Genomic DNA, 24,909 nt, shown 5'->3' with positions numbered 1-24,909 from the left:
AAGGATCTCTTAGAAAGTGAGGGTGGATGAGTGTCTTTGGCCCCCATTCTGGACAGAACTAAATTATGAAGGCAAACATTGGCAGAATGTCTTGCTTCCTTTTCAGCTTTTTTCACAGTAACTGTCCCCAAGGAACTGTACATGGTGAACCATGGCAGCAATGTGACCCTGGAGTGTGATTTTGACACTGGCGGTCCTGTTGAACTAGGAGCAATTACCGCCCATTTGCAAAAGATGGAAAATGACACATCCTTACACAATGAAAGAGCCACATTACAGAAGGGACAACTATCCCTGGGAAAGGCCTTATTCCACATACCGCAAGTTCATGTGAGAGATGCAGGGCAGTACCGCTGCTTGATCGTCTATGGGAACGCCTGGGACTACAAATACTTGACTCTGAAAGTCAAAGGTAAGTGTTTTCAGGGACCAAATCCATGCCAGCATCTCCCTAACATGGGACCTGTGTCAGCTTCAAGGGACAGAAACCCACTGGAGCTGGGAAAACCTCTATAGCAAAAACTGGGAAGATGGCTATAAGGAGACAGAGCTATCTCAGTTAAAACAGGAATACCAAATAAAAATATTTCTTGCCATCTGAGTATAAAACAGCTGAGGGGAGGGTAAGTAGAGGTACCAGTACCACTTGCCACTGAGTCACTTCCAACTCATGGTGACCCCATCTGTGTTGGGGTAGAACTGTGTTCCCTAGGGTTTTCAATGGCTAATTTTTCATAAGTAGATAACAGGTCTTTCTTCCAAGATGCCTCCGGTGGGCTTGAAACCTCAACCTTTCAGTTAGGAGCTAAGCAGCCATAGGGATTGTAGAAATAAATGGGGTAGAGAAAGCCAGAGGTGAGGGGTGAGGGGTGCAAATGAGTTCCTGAAATATGAGACAGTGTCAAAGATAAATTTTGCCTAATTCAGTTTTCCTAACAACAGCCTGACCTGATTATTAAGCTAGCCTTTCAGAAATAATTCCTCTAGTCCAGACTTTTTCAAACCATGGTTTGCCATCCATTAATGACTTAAACCAATTAAGTGAGCAGTAACCAGCTGGGTGTTTGTTTGTTCCAGTAAAATAAACAGAACAGGATAGAAAACATCCTAGGGTATCACATAGCAAGACTGAGTATTGTTTTCTGAAACTCTTGTTTCAGAGGAAAGAGTGTGTGTGTGTGTGTGTTGGGGTCTTGGCATAAAATGTCTTCTCTCACTGTGAGTCATAGTCTAAAAATTTGGAAAGCACTGCTCCAAACTAAGCCCCATCTGCTGTAGGTGAAGTATGAGGTACAGAGAAGTGAAGAGGATTGCCCAGTCAAAAACCAAAATCCAAACACATTGTCATTGAGTTGATTCTGACTCATGATGACCTTAGACCTAACCCTTTCTAGGAATCAACTAGAAAGAACTACATGGAAGATAGTCTGAGCTCAGTTAACATGGGAACAGAAGACCATGCATTATCTTTGTCACCTAATGCACTCAATATTTGCACCCCTAAGTCACCACCCCTAAATATATTGATCCCTATTTAAATTGCAAATTTGATCAATTTGGGCCAGCCACTCCTCTCTTTCAGGCTGAGGGCTACCCCTTCACTCTCCTCTACTTTTTCACCTGAGGGCAAGGATTCCTCAGGCTTGTTCCTTAGACCAATGGTCTTCAAACCGGGGTATTTGAGGCTCACAAAGATTTTCTAAGGGGTGCATGGGCACAGTGACATCGCTACTTGGTATCACCCAGTGTGGTAACTTATGGCATAAAACCCCCCTTAACTTCCTCCTGAATCAGAACATACAGAATCCTTAATAATGTTTGTTATCAGTTTTAATCATAGAATAACATATGATAAATATGCTTGTAAATTGATTAACTGTAATATTTCTTAGATGATAAGAATACTAACAACAAAATTGTTTTGTAAAATCTTTCTACCTTGAATTGCAACATTATTAGTTACGATATTATTAGTAATTGAGTGGAAGTCTTTTTTTAATTTTTCTCCTTCTTTTCCTTTAATTGCTACTTCATTCTCAAAAAAGTTATTGATCTAGTTTAACAAGTACTACTTACCACAATATTGTACCTAAAACAATTTGAAAAGTAGGCAAAATCGGTTACTATAAAACACCCATAGCAACAAAGACAGTACTGCATGCTTTTAGCAAATGCAGAAGAAATCATCTGATTCACTGTAATTGGGTAATAATGATAGCTCTGGCCAGAGCATATTAAACCAAAAAAAAAAAAAAAACCACCCAAACTCACTGCCGTTGAGTCGGGTCCAACTTGTAGCGACCCCTCCTTGGTTTCTGAGGCAGTATCACTACGGAAGCAGATTGCCCAATCTGCCTTTCCAGGAGTGGCTGGTGGGCTTGAACCGCCAGCCTTCGGGTTAGCAGTCAGATGCCTTAGGCACTATGCCACCAGAGCTCTTAGAAGATTCAAAAAGTCAATCAGCATAGAGTTTTAGCCTTGTAGGTATATTGACACGTTTAAGTTGGGTTTGTGAAAAATGTTGTTGTTACAGCTACACGGAAATTTTTAGGAAATAATTTTCCAGATCCTCATCTTCCACAAGTACTGTTTACGCAAATTGATGTGCCTGAGAATGTGCCTGCCAGGGGAGGTTTTTGGTGTTCTTCAAAGGCATTTCCTCTTTTGCTATTCCTTTCTCCCACTTCAGAAAAAGATTGTACTCAGCAGCCATCTTAAATGAAGTGCATTGTTCCATGGTCTAAAAACCTCCTAACGCTAAACAGAAATATTGCTATCTTACTGGTCTGGAATAACTAAAAAATTGTTTTTCAAGTCAGCTGCTTGGAGTGGAAGAGTTTATCAGTAGTTACCAGGGAATGAGGCCAGGGAAGAATGAGGGGTTAATGTTTAAGAGGTACTGGGATTTTGTCTGGGGTGAGAAAAACTTCTGGAAATGTGGATAGCAGTAAGGGTTGTACAGCATCATGAATGTGATTAATGTTGCTGAATTGTATATTTAAGAGTAGTTAAAATGGCTAATTTTTTGAGGCATTTATTTTATGACCAAAAAAAATCAGTTTTCAACAAAATTGGAGGTCTTAATAGAGTTATCATCTGATAGTTCAAAATGTATTTCTTTTGCCAAGATAATCTTAGAGTTCAAAGAATGAGGCAATAATGCCATGACAAATTCTTTCCTTTCCCATGTATTCATGTGAACAAGATTTCTTCACCCTTATAGCTACAAAGAAAAGACAAAAAATAGAGATAGAATCAACTCTGAATGTTGTCTCATTTCAACAATAAGTCGTCTACATCCACAGATTGATGAACAAATAGGGGGAAAAAATTCCTACCCATCTCATCAAGTCATTTCTAGTAATTTTTAGCATTTATGTTTAATCAACAATTATCAATATTTATGATGTTTTCTGTTGGGGTGAAATGTGTTCTACTAATAAAGAAAATTAGATTTCAATATAGAAGAAAATTTTCAGTACTTAGAACCTATGGTCACAAAAGTAAAATCTTAATTTCAGTACATATTTTGTTGGTGTAAAGAAGCATAAGGATAATCAATAAAAGCTATAAAGGCATAAAAAAGTACTACTACATTAAAAATAGGAGCTCTGGTAGCATAGTGGCTAAAAGCACTTGACTGCTAACCAGAAGGCTGGCGGTTCAAACCCACTAGCCACTCCTCAGAAGGAAGGTTGGGCAATCCTACTTCTGTAGTGATACTGCCTCGGAAACCCAAGGAGGGGTCGCTATGAGTCGGGGCCGACTCGACGGCACATAACAACAACAACAACAACATTAAAAATAAAACTCTAAGGACAGAGAAATGGGAAGTGAGGTTCAAGGACTAAAAAGAAACAATATAAACCTTCTGAGTGTTCTAGAAAAAAGTTATGTATGTATTTTTTCAATGGATTAAGGTATATATCAAAAATACTATTTATATTAAATGTTATTGAATACATACGTAAGAATGAAATAATTGTCTATTAACAAATATAGTTATAAAACACTTATCATATATTTTTCAAATTAGAAATGTATGAAAAAATATAGGAATCAATATGTGAGATGGTGAATGTGTGACATCACACTACTTTTAAGAAGAATGGAAAAAAGAAATAGAAGACCAGCACCTAAGAACATTCAGCCCAAATTAGAGGTCTCTGAAAGAAGCCAGGGTGCCTCTTCAGCATTTGAGACATAGGACCCCAGTTGTACTTGTTAGGTGCCCTTGAGTCAGCTCCTAGTCATGAAAACCCCATGCCTTGTCCTGCATACACCATCTTCACAATTGCTGATATGCTGCAGTCCATTGTTGCAGCCACTGTGTATTTTGAGTGGGCAACTAACAAGTACAGTGCTCATCTTCCAGCACTATATCAGACAATATTCTCTTTTGACCCATAAGGTTTTCACTGCCTAATTTTTGGAAGTAGATTGCCAAGGCTTTCTTCCTAGTCTGTCTTAGGCTAGAAGCTCTGGTGAAATTTGTCAACTATGGGTGGATCTGCTGGTATTTGAAAAGCTGATGGCATGGCTTCTATGCCATGAAATCATAGCAACATGTATGTGGACACCATAGTATGTGGACAGCAGACCATACATTAAATAAAATTGATCTTAAGACCTTACAAACCAAACTCATTGCCGCCAAGGTCAATTCTGACTCATAGTGACCCTATAGGGCAAAGTAAAACTGTCCCATAGGGTTTCCAAGGCTGTACATTTTTATGCAAGCAGACTTCTTCCCACAGAGTGGCTGGTGAGTTTGAATCACCAACCATTTGGTTAGCAGCCAAATGCTTTAACCACTGTACCACTAGAAAACCAAAAACCAAACCTACTACCTTGAAGTTGATTCTTACTTATGGTGACCCCCATAGGGTTTCCAAGGCTTAAATCTTTATGGAAGCCAACTGCCTCAACTTTCTCCCTCAGAGCAGCTGATGGATTCGAAAAACTGACCTTTTGGTTAGCAGCTGAATGCTTTAGCCACCACACTGCATTAAAACTGCTGTGTGGGGCCAGAAGAGAAGACTGCTCAGTTCACAAGAAGTAATTAGACACCATATATTCTCTGCAAGGAGCTCTGGTAGCATAGTGGCTAAGACACTTGCCTGCTAACCAGACGACTGGCGGTTCAAACCCACCAGCCACTCCTCGGAAGGAAGGTTGGGCAATCCTACTCCCGTAGTGATACTGCCTCGGAAACCCAAGGAGGGGTCACTATGAGTCGGGTTTGACTCCATGGCACATAACAACAACAACAACTGCCTTGGAAACCCAAGGAGAGGTCGCTGTAAGTCAGGTCTGACTCACGGCACATAATAACAAAGGAGCTCTGGTAGCATGGTGCCTACGGCATTTGACTGCTAACCAGAAGGCTGACGGTTCAAACCCACCAGCCACTCGTCGGAAGGAAAACAAAGACGGGGCAATCTGCTTCCGTAGTGATGCTGCCTCGGAAACCCAAGGAGTGGTCGCTATGAGTCAGATCTGACTCGACAGCAGTTTGGTTTTGGATATTCTCTGCTATTTAGATCTGGAATATAGGTCTTGTCGCAATATCATTTTTAAGAGCATTGGCTAAACAAACTGCATCCAAAGACTAAAAACCCAGCGCCAACAAGTACATCTCACTCCTAGTGATAGTCACTGGGTTTCCAAGGCAGTAAGTATTGACTGAAATAGATTACCCTATCTTCCTTCCATGGAGCACCTGGTGGTTTGAACCACCAACCTCTGTCAGTCAAATGCCTTAGGCACTAAGCCACCAGAACTCATATTCAAAGACTGATATCTGGAAATGCGTGCAGAAACTATGTCTTGTGAGATATGTTTAAAGGAATTAGGCATAATTAAATAATTTAAAGGAATGAGGCACAGTTTATCTAGAGATGAACAAGACAATGTGGAGTCTTACCTATTGTCTGCAAATACCTGAAAGATTGCCTGTCATATGAAGAGCTACTAATCATTGCTAGTGATAATTGAGCATTTACCATGTACACAGTAGCTAACTCATTTCATTAACTTAATGCCCCTGTTAAGGATAAATATTATTTTACCCATTTTATAAACAAGAAAACTGAAAATTCAGAGAGATTACACAACTAGACTTTGGCTCAAGCTTAGTTAAATGGTTTGAACTCTGAAGTCCATGGTCTTAACTACTATATCTATCATATGTTGTTTAGTTAACCAGATGAGCACCAACAGGTGGATGTTACAAAAAGGCAAAATTCGGTTTGGCACAAGGATGACCTTTCCAATGAAAGTTTAACTTGTTGTTTAATCATGGCAAAGGCTACTCCTGGAAGTAGCATCTCCCATTCATGGATGTACTTAACCAAATTTAGTTATCTAGCAGGTGATTAATATTAGAAAAGAAGAATTCCTAAAGATAAAGAGCAACATTTCATAATGATAAAAGAATCAAATTTACAGGAAGTTATAACAATCCTAAACTTGTGTACATCTAACAACATAGCTTCAAAATACTTCAAATAAAAACAGACTTAAAAGGGGAAATAGACAAATAGATAATCCTATTTGGAAATTTCAATCCACCTCTATTAGTAACTGATAGGAAAAGAAGATTGAAGATTTAAACAAGACAACTAGTCAAGTTGACCTAATAGACTATGTGGAACTTATACTCAACAATTGCAGAACAGACATTATATTCCAGTATACATGGGACATTCACCAAGATAGTTATCTAGCAGAGATGCTACAGAAGATATTTCTCATTAAGGAGGAAGTAGGACAAGTTGAATTTTAAGATCATATCCACTTCTGAAATTCTGAGATTTGCTCATCTTTTCTTAAGAATATCACCCTCAGTTCAGCTTCTCCATTTTCTGCTGTTGATAATGTTGCTTTTTCAACCACTTCCCAAACAGGAAAGAGGCTGTGGAGGTGGCTTGGATATTATACAAATGTGACACTGTATAAACGTAACCAAACTCACTGTGGTCAAGTCAGTTCCGACCCACAGCGAACCCTCCTTGGGTTTCCGAGGCGGTATCTCTCCGGAAGTAGATTGCCCAGTCTTTCTTCCAAGGAGTGGCTGGTGGGTTTGAACTGCCAGACTTCTGGTTAGCAGTCAACTGCCTTAGGCACCATGCCACCAGAACTCCTGTGTAAATGTAGGATGTGGGCATCTGTCCCTCCCCAAATCTTGCTGACTCTTTACCACTAACATGTCTCCCATCTGCTCCCTCATTTTCATATCCCAAATCAAAGCCTCAGCTCAGCTCCTGATTCCTGGGTCTCCCACCTCTGAAGTTACGATCTTATTACTGCTATCAAGATCAGATTTTTACCCAGAGCCACCCTGCAGGAAAAGGCCAGACCCTTATCCACACACACGGTTCTTATGAATCTATTTATTCTACTTCATCCCCAAAATGACTTGAGAGAGCTTACTAATCTACAACTTAATAAAATGAAGTGATTAGAAGAGAACATCAAACCAAGAGAAAATAAGTGTAGATATATAAAATAAAACTAGAGATATGTTGTTGTTATTATCAGATGCCATCAAGTCAATTCTAATTTATTGTGAACTATTGTGTGCAGCATAAAACCGCTCCATAGGCTCAAAATCATTAAAAAAGGTGGTGGGGGGGGCCAGGTTTGCTGGTCCGACAGAGCCTGATGGAACCACTGACACTATGGCCCCTTGCTGTGCTTCAGGCCTGGAATTGGACCCACACCTGTGGCTTCCAGCCAAACAAAAAACAAGCATTTACATTAGGTAGATACACTCCTTGGAGAGATCAATCATGGAAGAATAGAAAGGCTGTGTATGCACATGTAGACAGCTCGGGGGGGCAGGAGGGCATGGGAGGGAAGGACACAGGGAAGAGGTAACTATGGGGAGAAGTGGAAATAGAACTGTTGCACTGTGAGAAATTGCAGTCAATGTCATAGACAAAATGTATATGAACTGCCGTACAGAAAATTAATTTTCTCTGTAAACTTTCACCCAAATGACAGTAAAAATTTTAAAAAACTGCTCTATGGGGAAGTAGATTGCTGAGCCTATCTTCTGAGGCACCTCTAGGAGGGTTCAAATAACCAAACTTTTTGAGTGCTTAACTGTCTTTGACACCCAGGAACGTCCAGATGTTTGATTGTTAGAGATAGGCCAAAATTGGGCTCCAAGAACACTAGGGAGTCCAACTGGGTCAGGTCCTTTGGTAAGCTTCTTCAGAACCTGACTGTCTTTGTATTCTACTACTTCTGGGTGCTCCAAAGTCCTCTTCCTTCTTATGTTGTTTCTTCTCCAGAACTCTGCAGTTATACAGAGAATCCTCTTCTTTGTGTGATCTAGTGCAGAATGCATAACTGGAGGAAAGAAAGGCTGTGTTCAAGGCCCCCAATCTTGAAACCCAACTCTTTTTTCATCTATAAAAGAGAAATATAATGATGCACATGGAGTCATTGTGTAGCTTAAATAAAATAATATATATGTTAGGTGAAGAATATTGAATATACCACAGACCACCAGAAGAATGAACAAATCAATCTCAGAAGAAATATAACAAGAATGCTCCTTAGAAGAAGGATGGTAAGACTTCAGCTCACTTGCTTTGGACAAATCATCAGGAAAACAAATCACTAGAAAAAGACATCATGATTAGTAAAGCAGAGGGTCATAAAAAATGAGAGAAACCCTCAATGAGATGGATTGACACAATAGCCACAACAATTGGCTCAAATACAGCAATGATCGTGAAGATGGTATAAGACCAGCCAATGTATGTTCAGTTATATATAAGGTTGCCATGAGTTGAAGCCAACTCAATGGCAACTAACAACTACAACAGCATGTGTTAAGGAGCTAGGATCAGATTTAAAACCATTTACCCCTATTCCTCTCCAAGTTCTTGACTAAGTGATCTGCATACACAAGAATCAGTAGTCAAATGGAAAATGGACCTCATTTTTTATTAATATTAGGGTAGAATGCACACTTCCTCCCTTTCCTCTCCCCCCAACTTTGGGACTTCCCTGGTAAACTGTGCTGGAGATTATGACTCAGAACAGGGGGCTTCTTGTAATGTGTGTGTATGTGTCAGGTAGAAGAAATTGCTCCCAACTCCTGACTATTAATAGACTTATTATCTAGGTCTTTATTTTTCTTCCACTTGATCTCAAAGAGAACAGAGGAAAGGGGGAAGTGCAAAGTGAATTTTCTTCTGAAGATGTTTGAAAAACACTAAATAAAGTGAGATTTGGGGGTTATCTTATTATTTTATTTATCCCCTGTTCTCCCCTCTCCAGCCCTCAGTTGTGAGATAATTTCCAGTATGAAGGAAGCTACATGTTGCAGTGACTTAGCGCATTGCTCAGATTTGGAGTCAGACTTCCAATGTTCAAATATTGGTCTTACCATTTATGGTCCATGTGACTCTAGCAAAATACTCAACTTGCTAGCTTCAGTTACCTTCAACAAAAAAGGGGACTAACAACAATGCCTTCTTTTATAAGAATGGCTTCTATATTATAAGAATTAAAGAGTTCACTGTATATAGAATAGCATGATATCTGGCACATAGAAAATGTTTGATACATGAAAACTGTTATTAATATTGAAAATGATAATTTTATTCATTTCACATGGCATTGAATACAGAGTTCAGAAAAGACTTGTTTCTTTCTCTTCTGTTTCTTTTATTGTCTAGCTTCTTACAAGAAAATAAGAACTCATGTCCTTAAGGTCCCAGGAGCAGATGAGGTGGAGCTCAGCTGCCAGGCTGATGGGTATCCTCTAGCAGAAGTTACCTGGCCAAACATCAACATTCCTGCCAACACCAGCCATACTAAGACCCCTGAGGACCTCTACCAGGTCACCAGTGTTCTGCGCCTAAAGCCACAACCTGGCCAAAACTTCACCTGTGTGTTCTGGAATGCAAACATGAAGGAACGTACATCAGCTGTCATTGATCCTCAAGGTAACAGCTGCCTGCTTCCTGGCTCCATCTGCTAAGGTCCAGGCAGGAAACAAATGCACACTCAAAGTGAGTAACTGGAGGAGAGTATAATGAAGGAACTGTTTACAAAGGTGTGATGGGGGTTAGAGAAACCCACAAAGGCTAGCACAGGACCCTGGGCTTCAACAGTGAAGGAGCAATTCCCATTATTGGAGTGGGTGGTCACTGGGACCAGAAGAGGCAGCTATACCGAGTGGCCTCCAGGATAGGAAGGCTGCTCTAGCAGAAATTCCACAAGGTGACTCCCCCTCCAGTCTCATGATGGTGCCTCTGTAGTGAGTTCCAGTGAACAGCACAGGCAATTAGGGGAAAGGTGTGACCATGAGATAGTGGCAGTTGCACAACAAGTTCCTAATTGAGGTGGAACATTGGCAGCCACATGCCAGGGGTGGTACCCTACCACAGGTGGTCTTCCAAAGGCAAGCAGCACAGGGAGCCACCAGAGGAAAAGAAGGCATGAAAACCCAGGGGAAAAGCAGAAGAGGAGGGAGGCTTATGTGTCCCTATACAGTGACATTTTGCAGCAAGGTGGACAGTCTCTGGGTCACAGAGCTCCAAAGGCAGCAGCACCTTATTGTTAGTTGCTGTCAGCTCCAACTCATAAGTTGACCTTATGCACAATAGAAAAATCATTACCTAGTCCTAGGCCATCATCATCATTGGTATCCTCAAGTGCATTGTTGTGGCCACTGTGTATTTTGAGTGCCTTCCAACCTAAAGGTTCATCTTCCTAGCACTCTATCAGCAAATTCTCTGTTGTGATCCATAGGATTTTCATTGGCTTATTTTTGGAAATCGATCTCTAGTCCTTTCTTCCTAGTCTGTTTCAGTCTGGAAGCTCCACTAAAACTAGTCCATCATAGATAACCTTGCTGATATTTGAAATACCGGTGGCATAGCTTCTAGTATTATAGCAACATGCAAACCATCACAGTACAACAAACTGACAAACTGGTGGTGGACCAGCTCCTTAGGGTCCTTATACCTAAAGAGATTTTTACCCTGTTCGAGGCTAGCAGATGCTTTGCTCAGTTTCAGAGGATATGTGAAATAGCCTCTTGGTGGCTAAAAATCTGCTTATTTGGGCTATTTTTTAATAATTGGATGTGTACAAATTTGAGTTTGGCATCAGTGGGCTAAGGGATCTCAGCTTGCTATGAAGAAATAAACAACTTGGAGCTAATATGCAGAGGTCATCTTTTCTTCATTTAAGCTTCTCATTGGCTTAACCCAACTAAAAGTCAGAGAATAAGAAGCCCATTGATGGATTCAATAAAGGTCAGCTTCTCACAGCTGGGAACAGTGTTGATGGGTAGAGAATGGCTCTGCAGAGATGAACAGGAAATGTCCAGCACAATTCTAGCTACCCCAGGCAAAGGCTGACTGCACACTTGACTGCAGAGGACCATGACTCAGCAGGAGGAATATTACTTTGCTGGCCTTGCAGTTAGTCAGCCAGTTTGGGCGTATTTTCAGGAAAAGCTGGCCCTTGGAAAAAGCTCCAGAGTCTCAAATGGCTGTGCTGGATATTTTTTGAAGTGTATCCCATAGTTTTGAAATGTACATGTTCACCAGCAAAATGTCAAACAATTTTGGGGAACTGGCATCTGTTTATTTGTCAAGCAAGGACATTTCACAAAAAGCAATTAACATCTAGTATCACAATCATTTCATAAGAGACAGTCATTTTATAACCACCTGCATTAAGTTTCCTATTTCTGTTGTAATAAATTACCATAAGCTTCATAGCTTAAAACACCAGCAGCCACCAGACTCATGGATGACCAGATCAGAGAGCCTGATGATGCTCTCTCTTGTTTATGGCATAAATACCAGCAACAACAACAACAAAGTTATACATCCTCCCACAGATTACTCATTCCTATTTGTGAAGACTTTTAAAAGTGGTCTTATGGCTGTTTCCTTTCTGCAAACTGCTCAATGTGAATTGCCCACTCTATGCTGTTTGCTGCTCTCTTCATGCTCTTGCTACACACTGCACAGTGTGCACTGCTCACTATGTGCTGCTCGCTTCGCATTGCTCACTGCTTACAGCACATTGCTCACAGCATATTGCACACTGCTCACAGTGTACTGCTCACAATGCATGCTGCTCACTGCTTATAGCACACCGCTCACAGCATACTGCTCAGTTTACTGTTCACTGTGTACTGCTCACAGCATATTGCTCACAGCACACTGCTCACTGCATACAACATACTGCTCAGTATACTGAACACTGCTCACAATGCACTGTTCACAGTGTACTGCATACTCCTCACAGCATACTACTCACTGCTTGCTGTGCATTGCTCACAGCATAATGTACAATGCACACTGCTTACTTCTCTGACCCACCACATGCTTCCATAGAAGCCACCGCATGAAACAAAGATGTAAGAGTAGAAAGGGAAGGTGCTCCAGGGGCTCTGCAATAGATGACGGAACATTCTAACTTTTGATCGGATATTGAGTACAGCATAGTGAACACACTTAATGCCACTGAATTGTATACTTGATAATGGTTAAGATGGCAAATATTTTGCAATATAGCAAAACCTGTGAGAGCCAGAACTCAACAGGACTGTCTTATTTTTCTGGGTTTTGCAAGTTTCCTACCTTTTACATGGTGCAGTCTTACTACTTTTCTATTATTGGAAAATATTTTCATTTTCTTTCTTTGACAGGTTTCTGCCTTATATAGGTTCTGGCTTTCACAGATCGTACTGTATATACACCCCATAATAAATTTCTTTAGAAAAAAGGAAGCATTGAGATCATTTTCATTTTGAAGCAGGGTTTCATCTGCTCAGCCAATGAATGAATTTTCCTTAGACTATGTAACAAGAATAGGGGCCAGGAAAAGATGACAAAAAAAAAAGACCTTGTGTGAAAGGGACTAGGACAAAGTTTTACCTGAAGGACTGAAATAGAGACCTCCATCTTATTATGGAGACAGTGAATGGACCAGAACTCCTGACTCAAAGTGCTACATGCAGCAAGTGCTTAATAAGCATTTAATGGACTCTAGAAGTGGAGGAATATTGTAATCAATATTCATTTATTTAGACATGAGTTATCCATTGTGTGAATATGTCGGGTTCTTTAGCTCTTTTCTTCTTTAATTATTGCCACTTCCTTTTGGATAGAGATTATCTATGAGGCCTGAGCTTTGGCGTCAGGAGTTTACAGTCTTGGCTCTGCCACTAACTTAGCAGTGATGAACTTAAACAGATTATTAAGCATCTCTTAGGGCTCAGGCTAAAGGATGTCTAAACCCCTCTCAGTTGTTCAGACAATCCCATATAGCACTGATTCTCAGTGTGATAGCATGGAGGAAGAGAACTTTGTAGAACCAAAAGCTGCCTTCGGAGCAGTTTTTTTTTTTTTTTTTTTTTTTTCTTTCTTTCTTCTGAGCAGTTTTGACAGATTTTTCCTGGACTAGACTTATTCTGTATGATTTACTCCATGACCTTGGGTACCCTCCCATCTCCCTCTTATGAACCCTCCTCCAGCCGTTCTACTTGTTAGTCTGGTACCTCATTCTAATCTGTGGATATCCAGTCTATAGCTATACCACCCTGGTCTCAGCTAGTCTGTGGATATCCAGAGCTCCCTATTAAACCTGTCTTTTTCCTCAGTGCCAGGACCTTGATTAGCTGACCCAGGAAAAAGGGCTACTTGTGGTATACACACTAAGGTGAATGACTGTGTTTAGTACATTAGCACTGCCTGGGATATTTTATATTTTTTTGGAAAGGATCCTGTTAGTCCTTGAAATTGAATAAATAATGGCATAGATTCCAAGCATTGTGAGTGCTCATTAATATTTTCGTATTGATGGATTGTCCCACTGGAAACAGAAAGATGATGATGATTATGGATGTGTGGACAGATGGACTTAGTTTATGTAGTAAATAGATATATGTTGTTGTTGTTGTTGTTGTTATGTGCCGTCGAGTCGGCCCCGACTCATAGCGACCCCTCCTTGGGTTTCCGAGGCAGTATCACTACGGAAGTAGGATTGCCCAACCTTCCTTCCGAGGAGTAGCTGGTGGGTTTGAACCGCCAGCCTTCTGGTTAGCAGTCAAGTGCTTTAGCCACTAAATAGATATATAGATAGATGATATGATACCTATATCAGAGTGGTAAAAAGCATGGAATCTAGAACCAGTCAGCCCAGACTGAATCTCAGCTGTCACTTATTGTATAACTTTGAGAAAGTTTCCTAGCCCCTGGGCTTTCCTCTCTTAATAGTAAAATGAGGACCATAGTAGAGCTGTTGAGAGGAGGAAATGAGCTGATACACACAGAGCACTTACAACAGTGTCTGACATAGAGCTGCATCAGGGGGAAAGAGACCTCAAATTCAAACAAGTCTGATAGAGACACTTTCATTAAGCCTTGGACAGAACAAAGACAAAATAAAGACAATCATCCTGAATGAGGGAAACATCAGCCTGAGAAAGCTGAATGGAGTCTGCTGAGTCATGGCCATGTGGCTAATTATATATGCTTTTAAATCATCACAAAACTAGAATTCATAGTAGATAGATTCATCACTGTTACAGGCAGGATTACAGAAGCGAGGTAAAGACTGTGATTGGGATTTGAAGATAGGAAAGGGTTACAGGATTGGTTCTGGGCCTTGACTACCCGGCTAAGGTGGTGGTCCAAATAGGCTGTGACTCATGACCACCCAACCTGAGGCTTAGCCACAAGATGGCTACTAAATAATATTAAGACCCCAGCCTTAATTTAAATTAGAAAAGGGCACTCTCAAGCAAGTTCCCTATTTCTTTGTAAGAGTATAATCTACTTTCAAATATACTCTTCCTGAAGGCAAACTGTCCCTCCCTAAGTTTATCTTTAACTTGTCAGTGCATAGCCACAATGATGGTTTAATGGTCAGAAAGAACCCAAATGGCATCTATAACTCATGCCAAGCTTCAAAACAGAGTTAGGGCTCCCACTGTAGACCACAGCCTTTTACAACCCCAAGTCAAAAATTTAAACTCTTATATAATCCCTCCTCTGATCATGGATTTTACTAAAAATCCTTTGATCACACTTAGGTTGGTATGCTTCCCACTGCACAGACCTCTTGATGGCTCATTTAGAGGGTTGCTTGTTTTAGGACAAATGTTTAAGACCCTATGCAATACCTTTTCTTAATAGCCAGATATCATCTAATGTCTTCACCGAGCTTTAGTGTAGCACCAAGTCTTCAGTTCATAAGATCATCTTATGAGGGTTAAGTACGGAACAGGGCCATATTGGTATAATTACCTGGCCTGTGGTTAAGCTATAAACCTTAAAGTGGGAACTTAAATCCATCTGTAAAATATATCTTGTATATACATGTTGTTGTTGTTGTTGTTGTTATGTGCCCTCAAGTCAGACTCAACTCATAGCAACTCCTCCTTGGGTTTCTGAGGCAGTATCACTACGGAAGTAGATTGCCCAACCTTCCTTCTGAGGAGTGGCTGGTGGGTTTGAACCGCCAGCCTTCTGGTTAGCAGTCAAGTGCCTTAGGCACTATGCTACCAGAGCTCCTTGTATATGTATATATGTATGTATGTGTGTATATATATATATATATATATCACTTTATGTGCAGTGTATTAGCTTTCTAAGAAAGTGCATTAGAAATAACTTTCAAACATTTAAAAATTCTAATAATAATATCACTAATTCAGTCAATAATATGGATTGAGATACTCATGAGAAAAAAATATAAAGTTTTTCAGTTGAACATGAGAAGAGTCACCTATAAAACTAATAAAGAATAGTAAAACAACCTACTTAAAAAAAACGAGAGGACACTTCCAGTAAGATATAGGAACAGGCAGACAAGCTACACAGACCCTCTCCAACAAAGAAAAGAGAAACCAATTGACAGAGATACAGAAGATAATCCTGGACCTGAGGTTTGAAAGGAACTATACAGAAGTGGATTAGGCACCAACTAGTGGGAAAACCTGAATGAAAACAGTGAGTACAGAGACAGTCGGAGCAGCAGACTGTCAATTACTCTGATGGGACCAACAGCCTGAATATTTCCAAGTGGTGCTGGGACCTGAGAACTGACCTGAAGATCAGCCCTGGTCACCAAGGGCTTCAGGGAGCACTGCACTGGTGGCCTATGACTAGGACGGGAAACAGCAAGGAGGGAGACAACCTGAGCTGTGGACTTTCAGCTGTCCGGAGGGGACAGCCATTTTGATTGCTTACAAGCAGTGGCCATTTTGGATATTTAAAGTGACCAAGGGCACAGCCATTTTGAATATTTACAACTGGCGTTCATTTTGGATTTTAAAGTGATAGCATTCTCATTTGGATTCCAGGGACCTAGGAATAGGCTCCATTTGCCAAGGACAGCAGGGACATATCGATGGCTGACAATGGGAAAGGAAACTAGTGGTGAGTGTATAAGTGCTGCCAACTAGCAAATAAAGGAGCACAGCACAGTACCCTGCTTATATAGATAACATACAAAGAAAACGAAAATCGTGGGCAAGTCACTCCAACATATAATCACCAATTAAATATAAACATGAAAATGTCACAATGCCTCGGAGACAATAGAGCATCACACTCCACTCAAAGAAGCAAGAGAAACAAGGGACCAGGATATAGACCCAAAACACATCCCCAAGGAAGACGCAGTATTGGAACTCCCTGGTAAGGAATTCAAAAGAATTATATTAGGTACCTTCAACAAATTAAGGGACAAATCAAGGAAAACACTGACAAAATAGAGGAAAACACAGATAAAACCCTAGAACAATTTTGAAAGACAATATAAGAACAAAATGACAAAATAAATGAAAAATTAGAAATGGTACAAAATATACAGATAGAAATCCAGAAGATTAATACTAACTTTTCAGAAATAGATAACACATTGAATGGGCAAAGGAGTAGAACTGAATGAATAGAAGATAGAATTAGTGAGGTTGAAGGCAAATACCTCAATACTTCTTTGGAAAGGGATCAAACAGAAAAAAGATCAAAACAAAATGAAGAAAGCCTAGGGTTCATCATCCTGGGATACCATCAAAAGGAATAACCTATGTGTAATCAGAATTCCAGAACAGAAAATAAAACCACAGAAAAAAAAAAAACTGTTAAAGGTTTGTTGGAATTTTCCTGGTATGATGAAAGAAGAGAATACATCCATTCAAGAAATCCAACAAACCCCAAACAGGACAGACCCCAAAAAGAAAATCACCCAGACATAGCATCATCAAACTCACCAACAACAAAGACAAAGAATACTGAAAGCAGCATAGAAAAAAACAAAGTTAGCTACAAGGGACAACCAATAAGATTAAAGCTCAGATTTCTCAGCAGAAACCATACAGGCGAGAAGACAATGGGATGGTATATATAAAACCCTGAAAGAGCAAAATTTCCAAGAATTATATAGCCAGCAAAATTGTCCCTCAAATATGATGGTGAAATTAGAACATTTCCAGATAAGCAGAATTTAAGGGAATTTGTTAAAACCAGACCAACCTTACAAGAGATGCTAAAGGGAGTCCTTTGGACAGAGAACCAACAACAGCAAACAACAACTGAACATTAACACATATGATGACGTAACCCAGAAACCAACCCAGTTACAGAAGTATCCAAAGTAAATAAGTCTACAAGTTTATAAACAGGGAACCAGAGATATCAATTGACAAAAGAGACAACTAAAAATCAAGAAGAGGGAAAAAATTGTGTAGTTACAGAATTTCTAAATGGTAGGGAAGTCAAGACAACTACAAGATAGAATGGACTGTTCTATTGGGAAGAAAACTATAAATCACAGGGTAACCTCGAAGAAAAATGATAAACCTTCACATCAAAATAAAAAAGAGGACCAGCACAAATATTTAGCAAATACTAAAACAAAAGCAAAAAAGAAGGTGATATCACGATTCCTAAACAAACAAGCTCAGCACAGAAAATTATATGGAACAAAGAAATCAACACCATGAAAAAGCATGTAAGAAAATGACAGCAACAAATTCATACTTGTCAATAATTACATATCTGGCAAGGGACTTTTTTCTAAGATTTATAGAAAACTCCAATGCCTCAAAAGCAAAGGGATTAACAATCCATCTGAAAAATGGGCAGAAGGCATGAATAGATGTTTCACCAAGGAGGATATTCAGGCAGCCAGGAAATACATGAAGAGCTGCTCACAATGACTGGCTATCAGAGAGATGCAAATCAAAACAACAGTGAGATACCATCTCCCTCCAGCACTGATGGCAAAGTTCAACAAGGCAGAAAATAACAAATCCTGGCAGGGATGTGGAGAGATTGGGACTCTCATACACTGCTGGTGGGACTGTGAAGTGATACAACCACTGTGAAAAGCAGTATGGCAATTCCTTAGAAAGCTGGAATTGGAGATACCATTTGACCCAGCAATCCTGTTATTAGGTATATAACCTAGAGAGCTGAGAGCCAGGACAGGAACAGATACACGCACACCCACATTCATTGCAGCACTATTTACAATAGCAAAAAGATGGAAACCATCTACATGCCCATCAACCGAAGAGTGGATGACCAAACTATGGTACATACACACAATGGAATGCTATGCAGCACTAAAGAATAATGTAGAGTCTACAAAACACCGTGTAAAATGGATGAACTTGGAGGACATTATGCTGAATGAAATAAGCAATCACAGAAGGAAAAATATAGTATTAGTATTAGCTTGTTGTGGAAGGTCAAGGAAAGGTTTATACATGGAGGGATACTTTCTTTGTTGGTTGCCAGGGGTGGGAGGAGGGCAGGGAACATTGAAAAAAAAATGCATTTTGACACATGTCACTTTAGTTTTGTGTATTTCATTGTACATACATTATATTTCAATAAAATTCATTTAAAAAAATAATGAGAGGTTAGACACAAAGCAATAATATCAATAGCATTCATTCCCTAAATGAAAGCTATTAGTCTACAGATCCTAAAAGGTATTCAAGACAAAAGTGATAAATATGAAAATAGAGAGCAAATATACCCACAGTCGGCATGGAAAATTCTTACCAATTAACTAAAACGAAACTTCCAATATGAAAAAACTTCAGAAGCATTATTTAGACAAAGTCCAGTGACCTTAAAGTCCATGACCTTGGGAAAGCTTGTCTGCTTCTGCCCACTGTGGCATTTCAAGTCCAAATGAGTGTTTCAGTTCCTTAATCTGTGACAAATGTATCTTTAGATTTAACACCTTCTAGTTCAGCTGCATACAGATTGGTAAAGAGAGCAAGTTTCAGTGAATTCCAATGGGGTCCTAATGAGTCCTTTTAATGATGTCTTCTCCAAGATTTTTTTTCCTTTGGGGTGAAATCGGGCAGGCCTGGAGATTAAAAGCCTCTATCACCTATGAAAAGTACTGTGACACTCTAAAGCCTAGGTAACTTAAGGCATGTGACCTCAAGAATTACCAAAAGCAAAACCAAATGCAAAACATTCAGTTAAGGGTTGTCAGAGATAAGTAGTTAGCAAGGTTGTTGTTGTTGTTGTTGTTGTTGGCCATCAAGTCTCAAGTTAATACCGGGCAGAACTGCCCCTTCCTTGCTTGACCAACAATTATGGGTCATCTCAGAAATCAGCAGAATCCAACAAAATCGAGTCTAACCAAATCTTGTGTCAGCCATTTTAGTTAGGTTATGTTCTAATATTGTGGAATGCACAACATATTTTCCCCTCCTCTGATCATGAATTTCCATAAAATTCTTTGATCACCATAAATTAGGATAAATACAAGGGCAAGACCACATCAGATGAATTATTTGGTTTTCAAAAAATGACTGACTCAAAGTGAAGTTGATCTCCTCTGAGAACCTAATTTCCTTAATGTACATAATTTTCTGTATCTAAAGGAGGGTGATATTTTGATTACAAATTGTCATTAGACAGGTATTTCATATAATATTGTCTTAAAATTCAATTAAAATAATTACTTATTTACTCTAAGGAGCTCTGGTAGCATAGTGCCTAAGGCACTTGACTGCTAGCCAAAAGGCTGGCGGTTCAAACCCACCAGCTACTCCTCGGAAGGAAGGTTGGGCAATCCTACTTCCATAGTGATACTGCCTTGGAAACCCAAGGAGGGGTCGCTATGAGTCAGGGCCGACTCGAGGGCAAATAACAACAACAACAACAACACTCTAAATATAATGCCCAGTCTAATTTGTTGTTATAAATAGAATGAATTCTTTAAAAGAGCACAATACTCAGAGCTAAATGGTTTATCAGAACCATTATTTAACTCAAAAATGACTTTTAGTCATGTATTTTCAAGACTCAGGATTCAAAAGGACACCTCAGGTCAATGGTCCATGTAGGTTATCCAAATTTCCATGAATGCTAGAAATTTGGAAGCATTATTAGGTTAATTTGCTGAAATAATTCACAAAACTAAAATCATAAGATCTTTATACCAAGGAAACAAGTTCCACAAGGCATTTGCTTATATATAAACAGTATCAGTAACTGTTTTCATGTGGCTTCACTGTAAAGACATTCTTTAAAACATCAGATTTTGTATTAATAGACATAGCAAATTTCATCCATTAAGGTGTAAAGCTGTTCCTTTGGAGACTTAGTAGGAATTTTTTTTTTTTTTTTTTTTAAATTATTAGCTAGAATTCCAAACACTTCTCTAGTTACGGTATTTATAACTTTGCTAAATTTATCAATAGAAACTTCGAGTCAGAGTTAGATTATTTAAACTCATTTAAAGTCTGATGATTATATTACTACTTTTAATGCAAGAACCAGCTATTTCAGTAGCTGATAGCACTATTTTGTTTAAGAATTTTCTCATAGCCTTGTTTTTGGTTTTTGATTTTTAGATTCCTCTCATATTTCTTTTTTGTTATTGTTGTTGTTGGTTAATTGATTATGTATAAACACCTGTTGTTGTTGTTGTTATTTGCCGTGGAGTCGCCCCGACTCATAGCCACCCCTCCTTGTGTTTCCGAGGCGGTATCACTACGGAAGTAGGATTGCCCAACCTTCCTTCCGAGGAGTGGCTGGTGGGTTTGAACCGCCAGCCTTCTGGTTAGCAGTCAAGTGCCTTACACCTAGGAATAGCATAATAAGAACCAGTCAAAATCTGCAGGTGAAAATAGCAAATTCCTTTGAGAATTTAGGAGAAAGGGGGAAGTAATGGTTTTTTATACCCAAACACAGAATATTAAAACATTAGTAATATTTCTATATAGATCTCATAGAAATTTTTCTGTTCATATAGTCCTGTGTAGTTAAATTTTCTTTCCTGAGATTCTGAATCAGTTGCAGTGCAATCTGTGAACTTGTCACCTTCTACACCAGAGTTCTGGAAATCATATTCAAACTAGTAGGATCCATGTTCAAAATATCATAATCCTTTCCATGAGTCCAATATACTCCATCTTTCAGCTGGAATATTTTGGTCAAGCATTTGAGTAAGTCAATAAAGCAAAATTTTTCCGTAGGTGACAAAACTTAAGATTGTTGTTGTTGTTGTTATGTGCCGTCAAGTTGGACCCAACTCATAGCGACCCCTCCTTGGGTTTCCGAGGCATTATCACTATGGAAGTAGTCCCACCTTCATAGTCATGGTTAATTCACACAAAGATTTTTTGAGTGAGAAATTTGATGGAAAATTAATTATAGAACCAATGTAAAGCTAAATAAGTCAGTTTAAAATCAAAAGAAGAGTTAGATGAGAATATTCCCAAACAAAATGATTAACCTTATTTTCAAAGACCTTGAAATAACACACATATTATCTTGACTCTAATATTATATGTAAAAGCCACAAGACTCTAAACATCTGAATTCAACTCTATGGGTAAGTGAAGTAACTCTTACGGTTAAACCTACTGGCTTCTTTAATGCTGCTTTCAAAAGAAAAGTTGTGACTAAAGCAGCAATTAAAATAACTAATATTTTGACATAATATTATGTATTTGATTATTAGGCAAAAATAAAAGAGGAAATATTAATATAAATTTTTAAACTAAAAGAAAATCAGTCACTTCTCTTAAATTGACAATAAATACACTTAGATAATCTATAAGCGATTAAATAAACTTTATAGCACTCTTTTTGTAAAAATCTCTTGTGGCTTTTCATGAAGTTTGTCAGAGTTTATTGTAAAATACTGAGAAACAATACTTAACTTATTTAACTAAAAATATCAAAAATAAAAACCTTAATGATTTTCAAAACCTGCTGCTTGGTCTGTCTCAGGAATTACTCCTTGCCTTGGAGGCCAAATTACAAAAAGAATGAATTAATTCTTTAAACTAATAATGAAAGAAAAATGTTACTTTAACTATAAGAGACCCGATTTGGTGTTTTATATGCTACTTATCATTAAAACTCCTAAAAATTTGGAACTATTGAACTTTGTTGTTGTTGTTATGCGCCATCGAGTCGGCCCCGACCCCTCCTTGGGTTTCCGAGGCAGTATCACTACGGAAGTAGGATTGCCCAACCTTCCTTCCGAGGAGTGGCTGGTGGGTTTGAACCGCCAGCCTTCTGGTTAGCAGGCAAGTGTCTTAGCCACTATGCTACCAGAGCTCCTATTGAACTTTAGTCAAACAGATAAAAATTTGACCATATCTGTTTTGGTTACCTAGTGGGAGCTCTGGTAGCATAGTGCCTAAGGCACTTGACTGCTCACCAGAAGACTGGCGGTTCAAACCCACCAGCCACTCCTCGGAAGGAAGGTTGGGCAATCCTACTTCCATAGTGATACTGCCTCAGAAACCCAAGGAGGGGTCGCTATGAGTTGGGGCCAACTCGACAGCAAACAACAACAACAACAGTGGTGCTCTGACAAGAACATACAACAAATGGGATAGTCAAACAGATAAAAATTTGACCATATCTATTTTGGTTACCTAGTCGCTATGAGTCTGGTCCGACTCGACGGCACATAACAACAAAAACAACAGTGCTGCTCTGACAAGAATATAATACAAATGGGATAACTTGAATAAACAGGAGTTTATTCTTTCACAGTATGGGAGGCTAGAAGTCTGAGTTCAAAGTGCCAGACTCTAGGGGCTGTGTGAAAGCCCCCCAACCTTGGGCTTCAGCTCTGCCTCTTGCTCCCAGCCCACTGAAGCTAGAGGCATCTCTTCACTTAGGCAGCTACTGGCTGCTGAGGCTAACAAAACCAAGTTCAACAAATAAAATGGCATAGTCCCGATGTTACCAAACCTCATGACAGGCCATTAATTCAAGTCCATTGAAAGTCCCGAGGTCTGCAGAGCATGGCAGGCTGCTGAACAACGACACGGCTACATGCAAGGCACAAGTGTGCCATAAGCTAGAGACCATTCCCAAAGCTGTTTCTTATATACAGGAGCAGATCACATTTCCCCAAGGCAGCTACACAGCTGCTCACAGTAGATTCCACCATAGAGTTGATTACCAGTCTCATCATGCGAAGTACTACATCCAGCTGCCTAGCCACTCAACCAGACCTAGCCAAGTTGACACACAAACTTAACCACCAAAATAGCAAGTAAATTTCTTTCAATAAATCTTTTAAACAGTCTGTTGCAACTCTCTTGTTGTTGTTGCTAGGTGCCTTCAAGTCCACTCTGACTCATAGCTACCTTAAGTACAACAGAAGGAAACATGCCCGGTCCTGTGCCAGCCTCACAATCCTTGCTATACCTGAGCCCATCGTAATATGTATATATCCTTTCTCTATAAATAAAAGTTTGTTGTTGTTGTTGTGTGCTGTTGAGTCGGACCTGACTCATTGCAACCCCTCCTTGGGTTTCCAAGGCAGTATCGCTATGGTAATAGATTGCCCATCCTTCCTTTCAAGGAGTGGCTGGTGGGTTTGAACTGCCAGCCTCTGGTTAGCAGTCAAGTGCCTTAGGCACTATGCTACCAGAGCTCTGTAAATAAAAGTATACTAACTTTAAATTATAACAAATATTTAACTTAATTATTAGGAAATTACCTAAAGATCTTGAAATTACATATATATATATATAATCTAAATTTAGCCTTTTAAAATTGTACCAACTAGTTTGGGAAATTACGTTTTTGCCCAAATGACTAATTTATGAATATAAATTCAAACTTCTGCCTTGAAGTGGAAATATTTTTCAAGTCTCTCCCATGTGTAATATCTGTTTTGGCTTTATAGAGTTCTCTTGCAATGGAGAGAATCTGCCCATAATCCTCCACGATGGGGAGCCACCTAAATTTTCTGATCAGTATAATAAAATAGCATTTTTCCTTATTCTCTTTTGTCTGAAATTGTCAACATTTTAAAAGCTTCCCTCAAATATTGACTAAAGAAGTGGGATCTTGCCTTTCCCTCCTACCTGGTCTCACGTTCAAAGACAAGAATGTTGTTGTTATGTGCCGTCAGTCAGACCCGACTCATAGCGACCCCTCCTGGGGTTTCCAAGGCAGTACCACTACGGAAATAGATTGCCCTATCTTCCTTCCGAAGAGTGGCTGGTGGGTTTGAACTGCCAGCCTCTGGTTAGCAGTCAAGTGCCTTAGGCACTATGCTACCACAGCTCCCAAGACACGAATAGATCTTACCAATTCATTTACATGTTAAAAACAAAACTCAAAAACCAAAACCAAACTCACTGCCATGAGTGGAGGCAGTAAATTTTTACGGAAGTAGATTGCCCAGTTTTCCTTCCTGGGTGTGGCTGGTGGGTTTGAACCACCAACCTTCATGGTTAGCAGTCAAATGCCTTAGGCACTACACCACCAGAGCTCCTTGTTAAAGACAAAAGGCAATCAATTTAGTTACTAGTTTCACTTTAAAACATATTACTTCTTTTCCTTAAATAAAATGTATTCTATAATATCTAACTTAAGTTATTTCAAAAGATTTTATCTTCAA

At 39.4% G+C, this 24,909-nt stretch overlaps 1 protein-coding gene across 1 annotated transcript in view; it reads left to right on the top strand.

The window, feature by feature from the left end:
• Positions 1 to 24,909, top strand: part of PDCD1LG2 (programmed cell death 1 ligand 2) — a 59,403-nt gene that overhangs the window by 17,674 nt on the left and 16,820 nt on the right. The window contains exons 2-3 of the mRNA XM_007946338.1: positions 107 to 412; positions 9,699 to 9,968. Coding sequence (XP_007944529.1) covers positions 107 to 412; positions 9,699 to 9,968 — 576 coding nt within the window. The remainder of the gene's footprint in view (positions 1 to 106; positions 413 to 9,698; positions 9,969 to 24,909) is intronic.

This window comes from Orycteropus afer, unplaced genomic scaffold (assembly GCF_000298275.1).
Source record: "Orycteropus afer afer isolate SDZICR_OR568_19922 unplaced genomic scaffold, OryAfe1.0 scaffold00156, whole genome shotgun sequence".
Classification (NCBI taxonomy): Eukaryota; Metazoa; Chordata; class Mammalia; order Tubulidentata; family Orycteropodidae; genus Orycteropus; species Orycteropus afer.
Note: the sequence above shows the minus strand (reverse complement) of the source record. Positions and strands in the feature narration are given on the sequence as shown.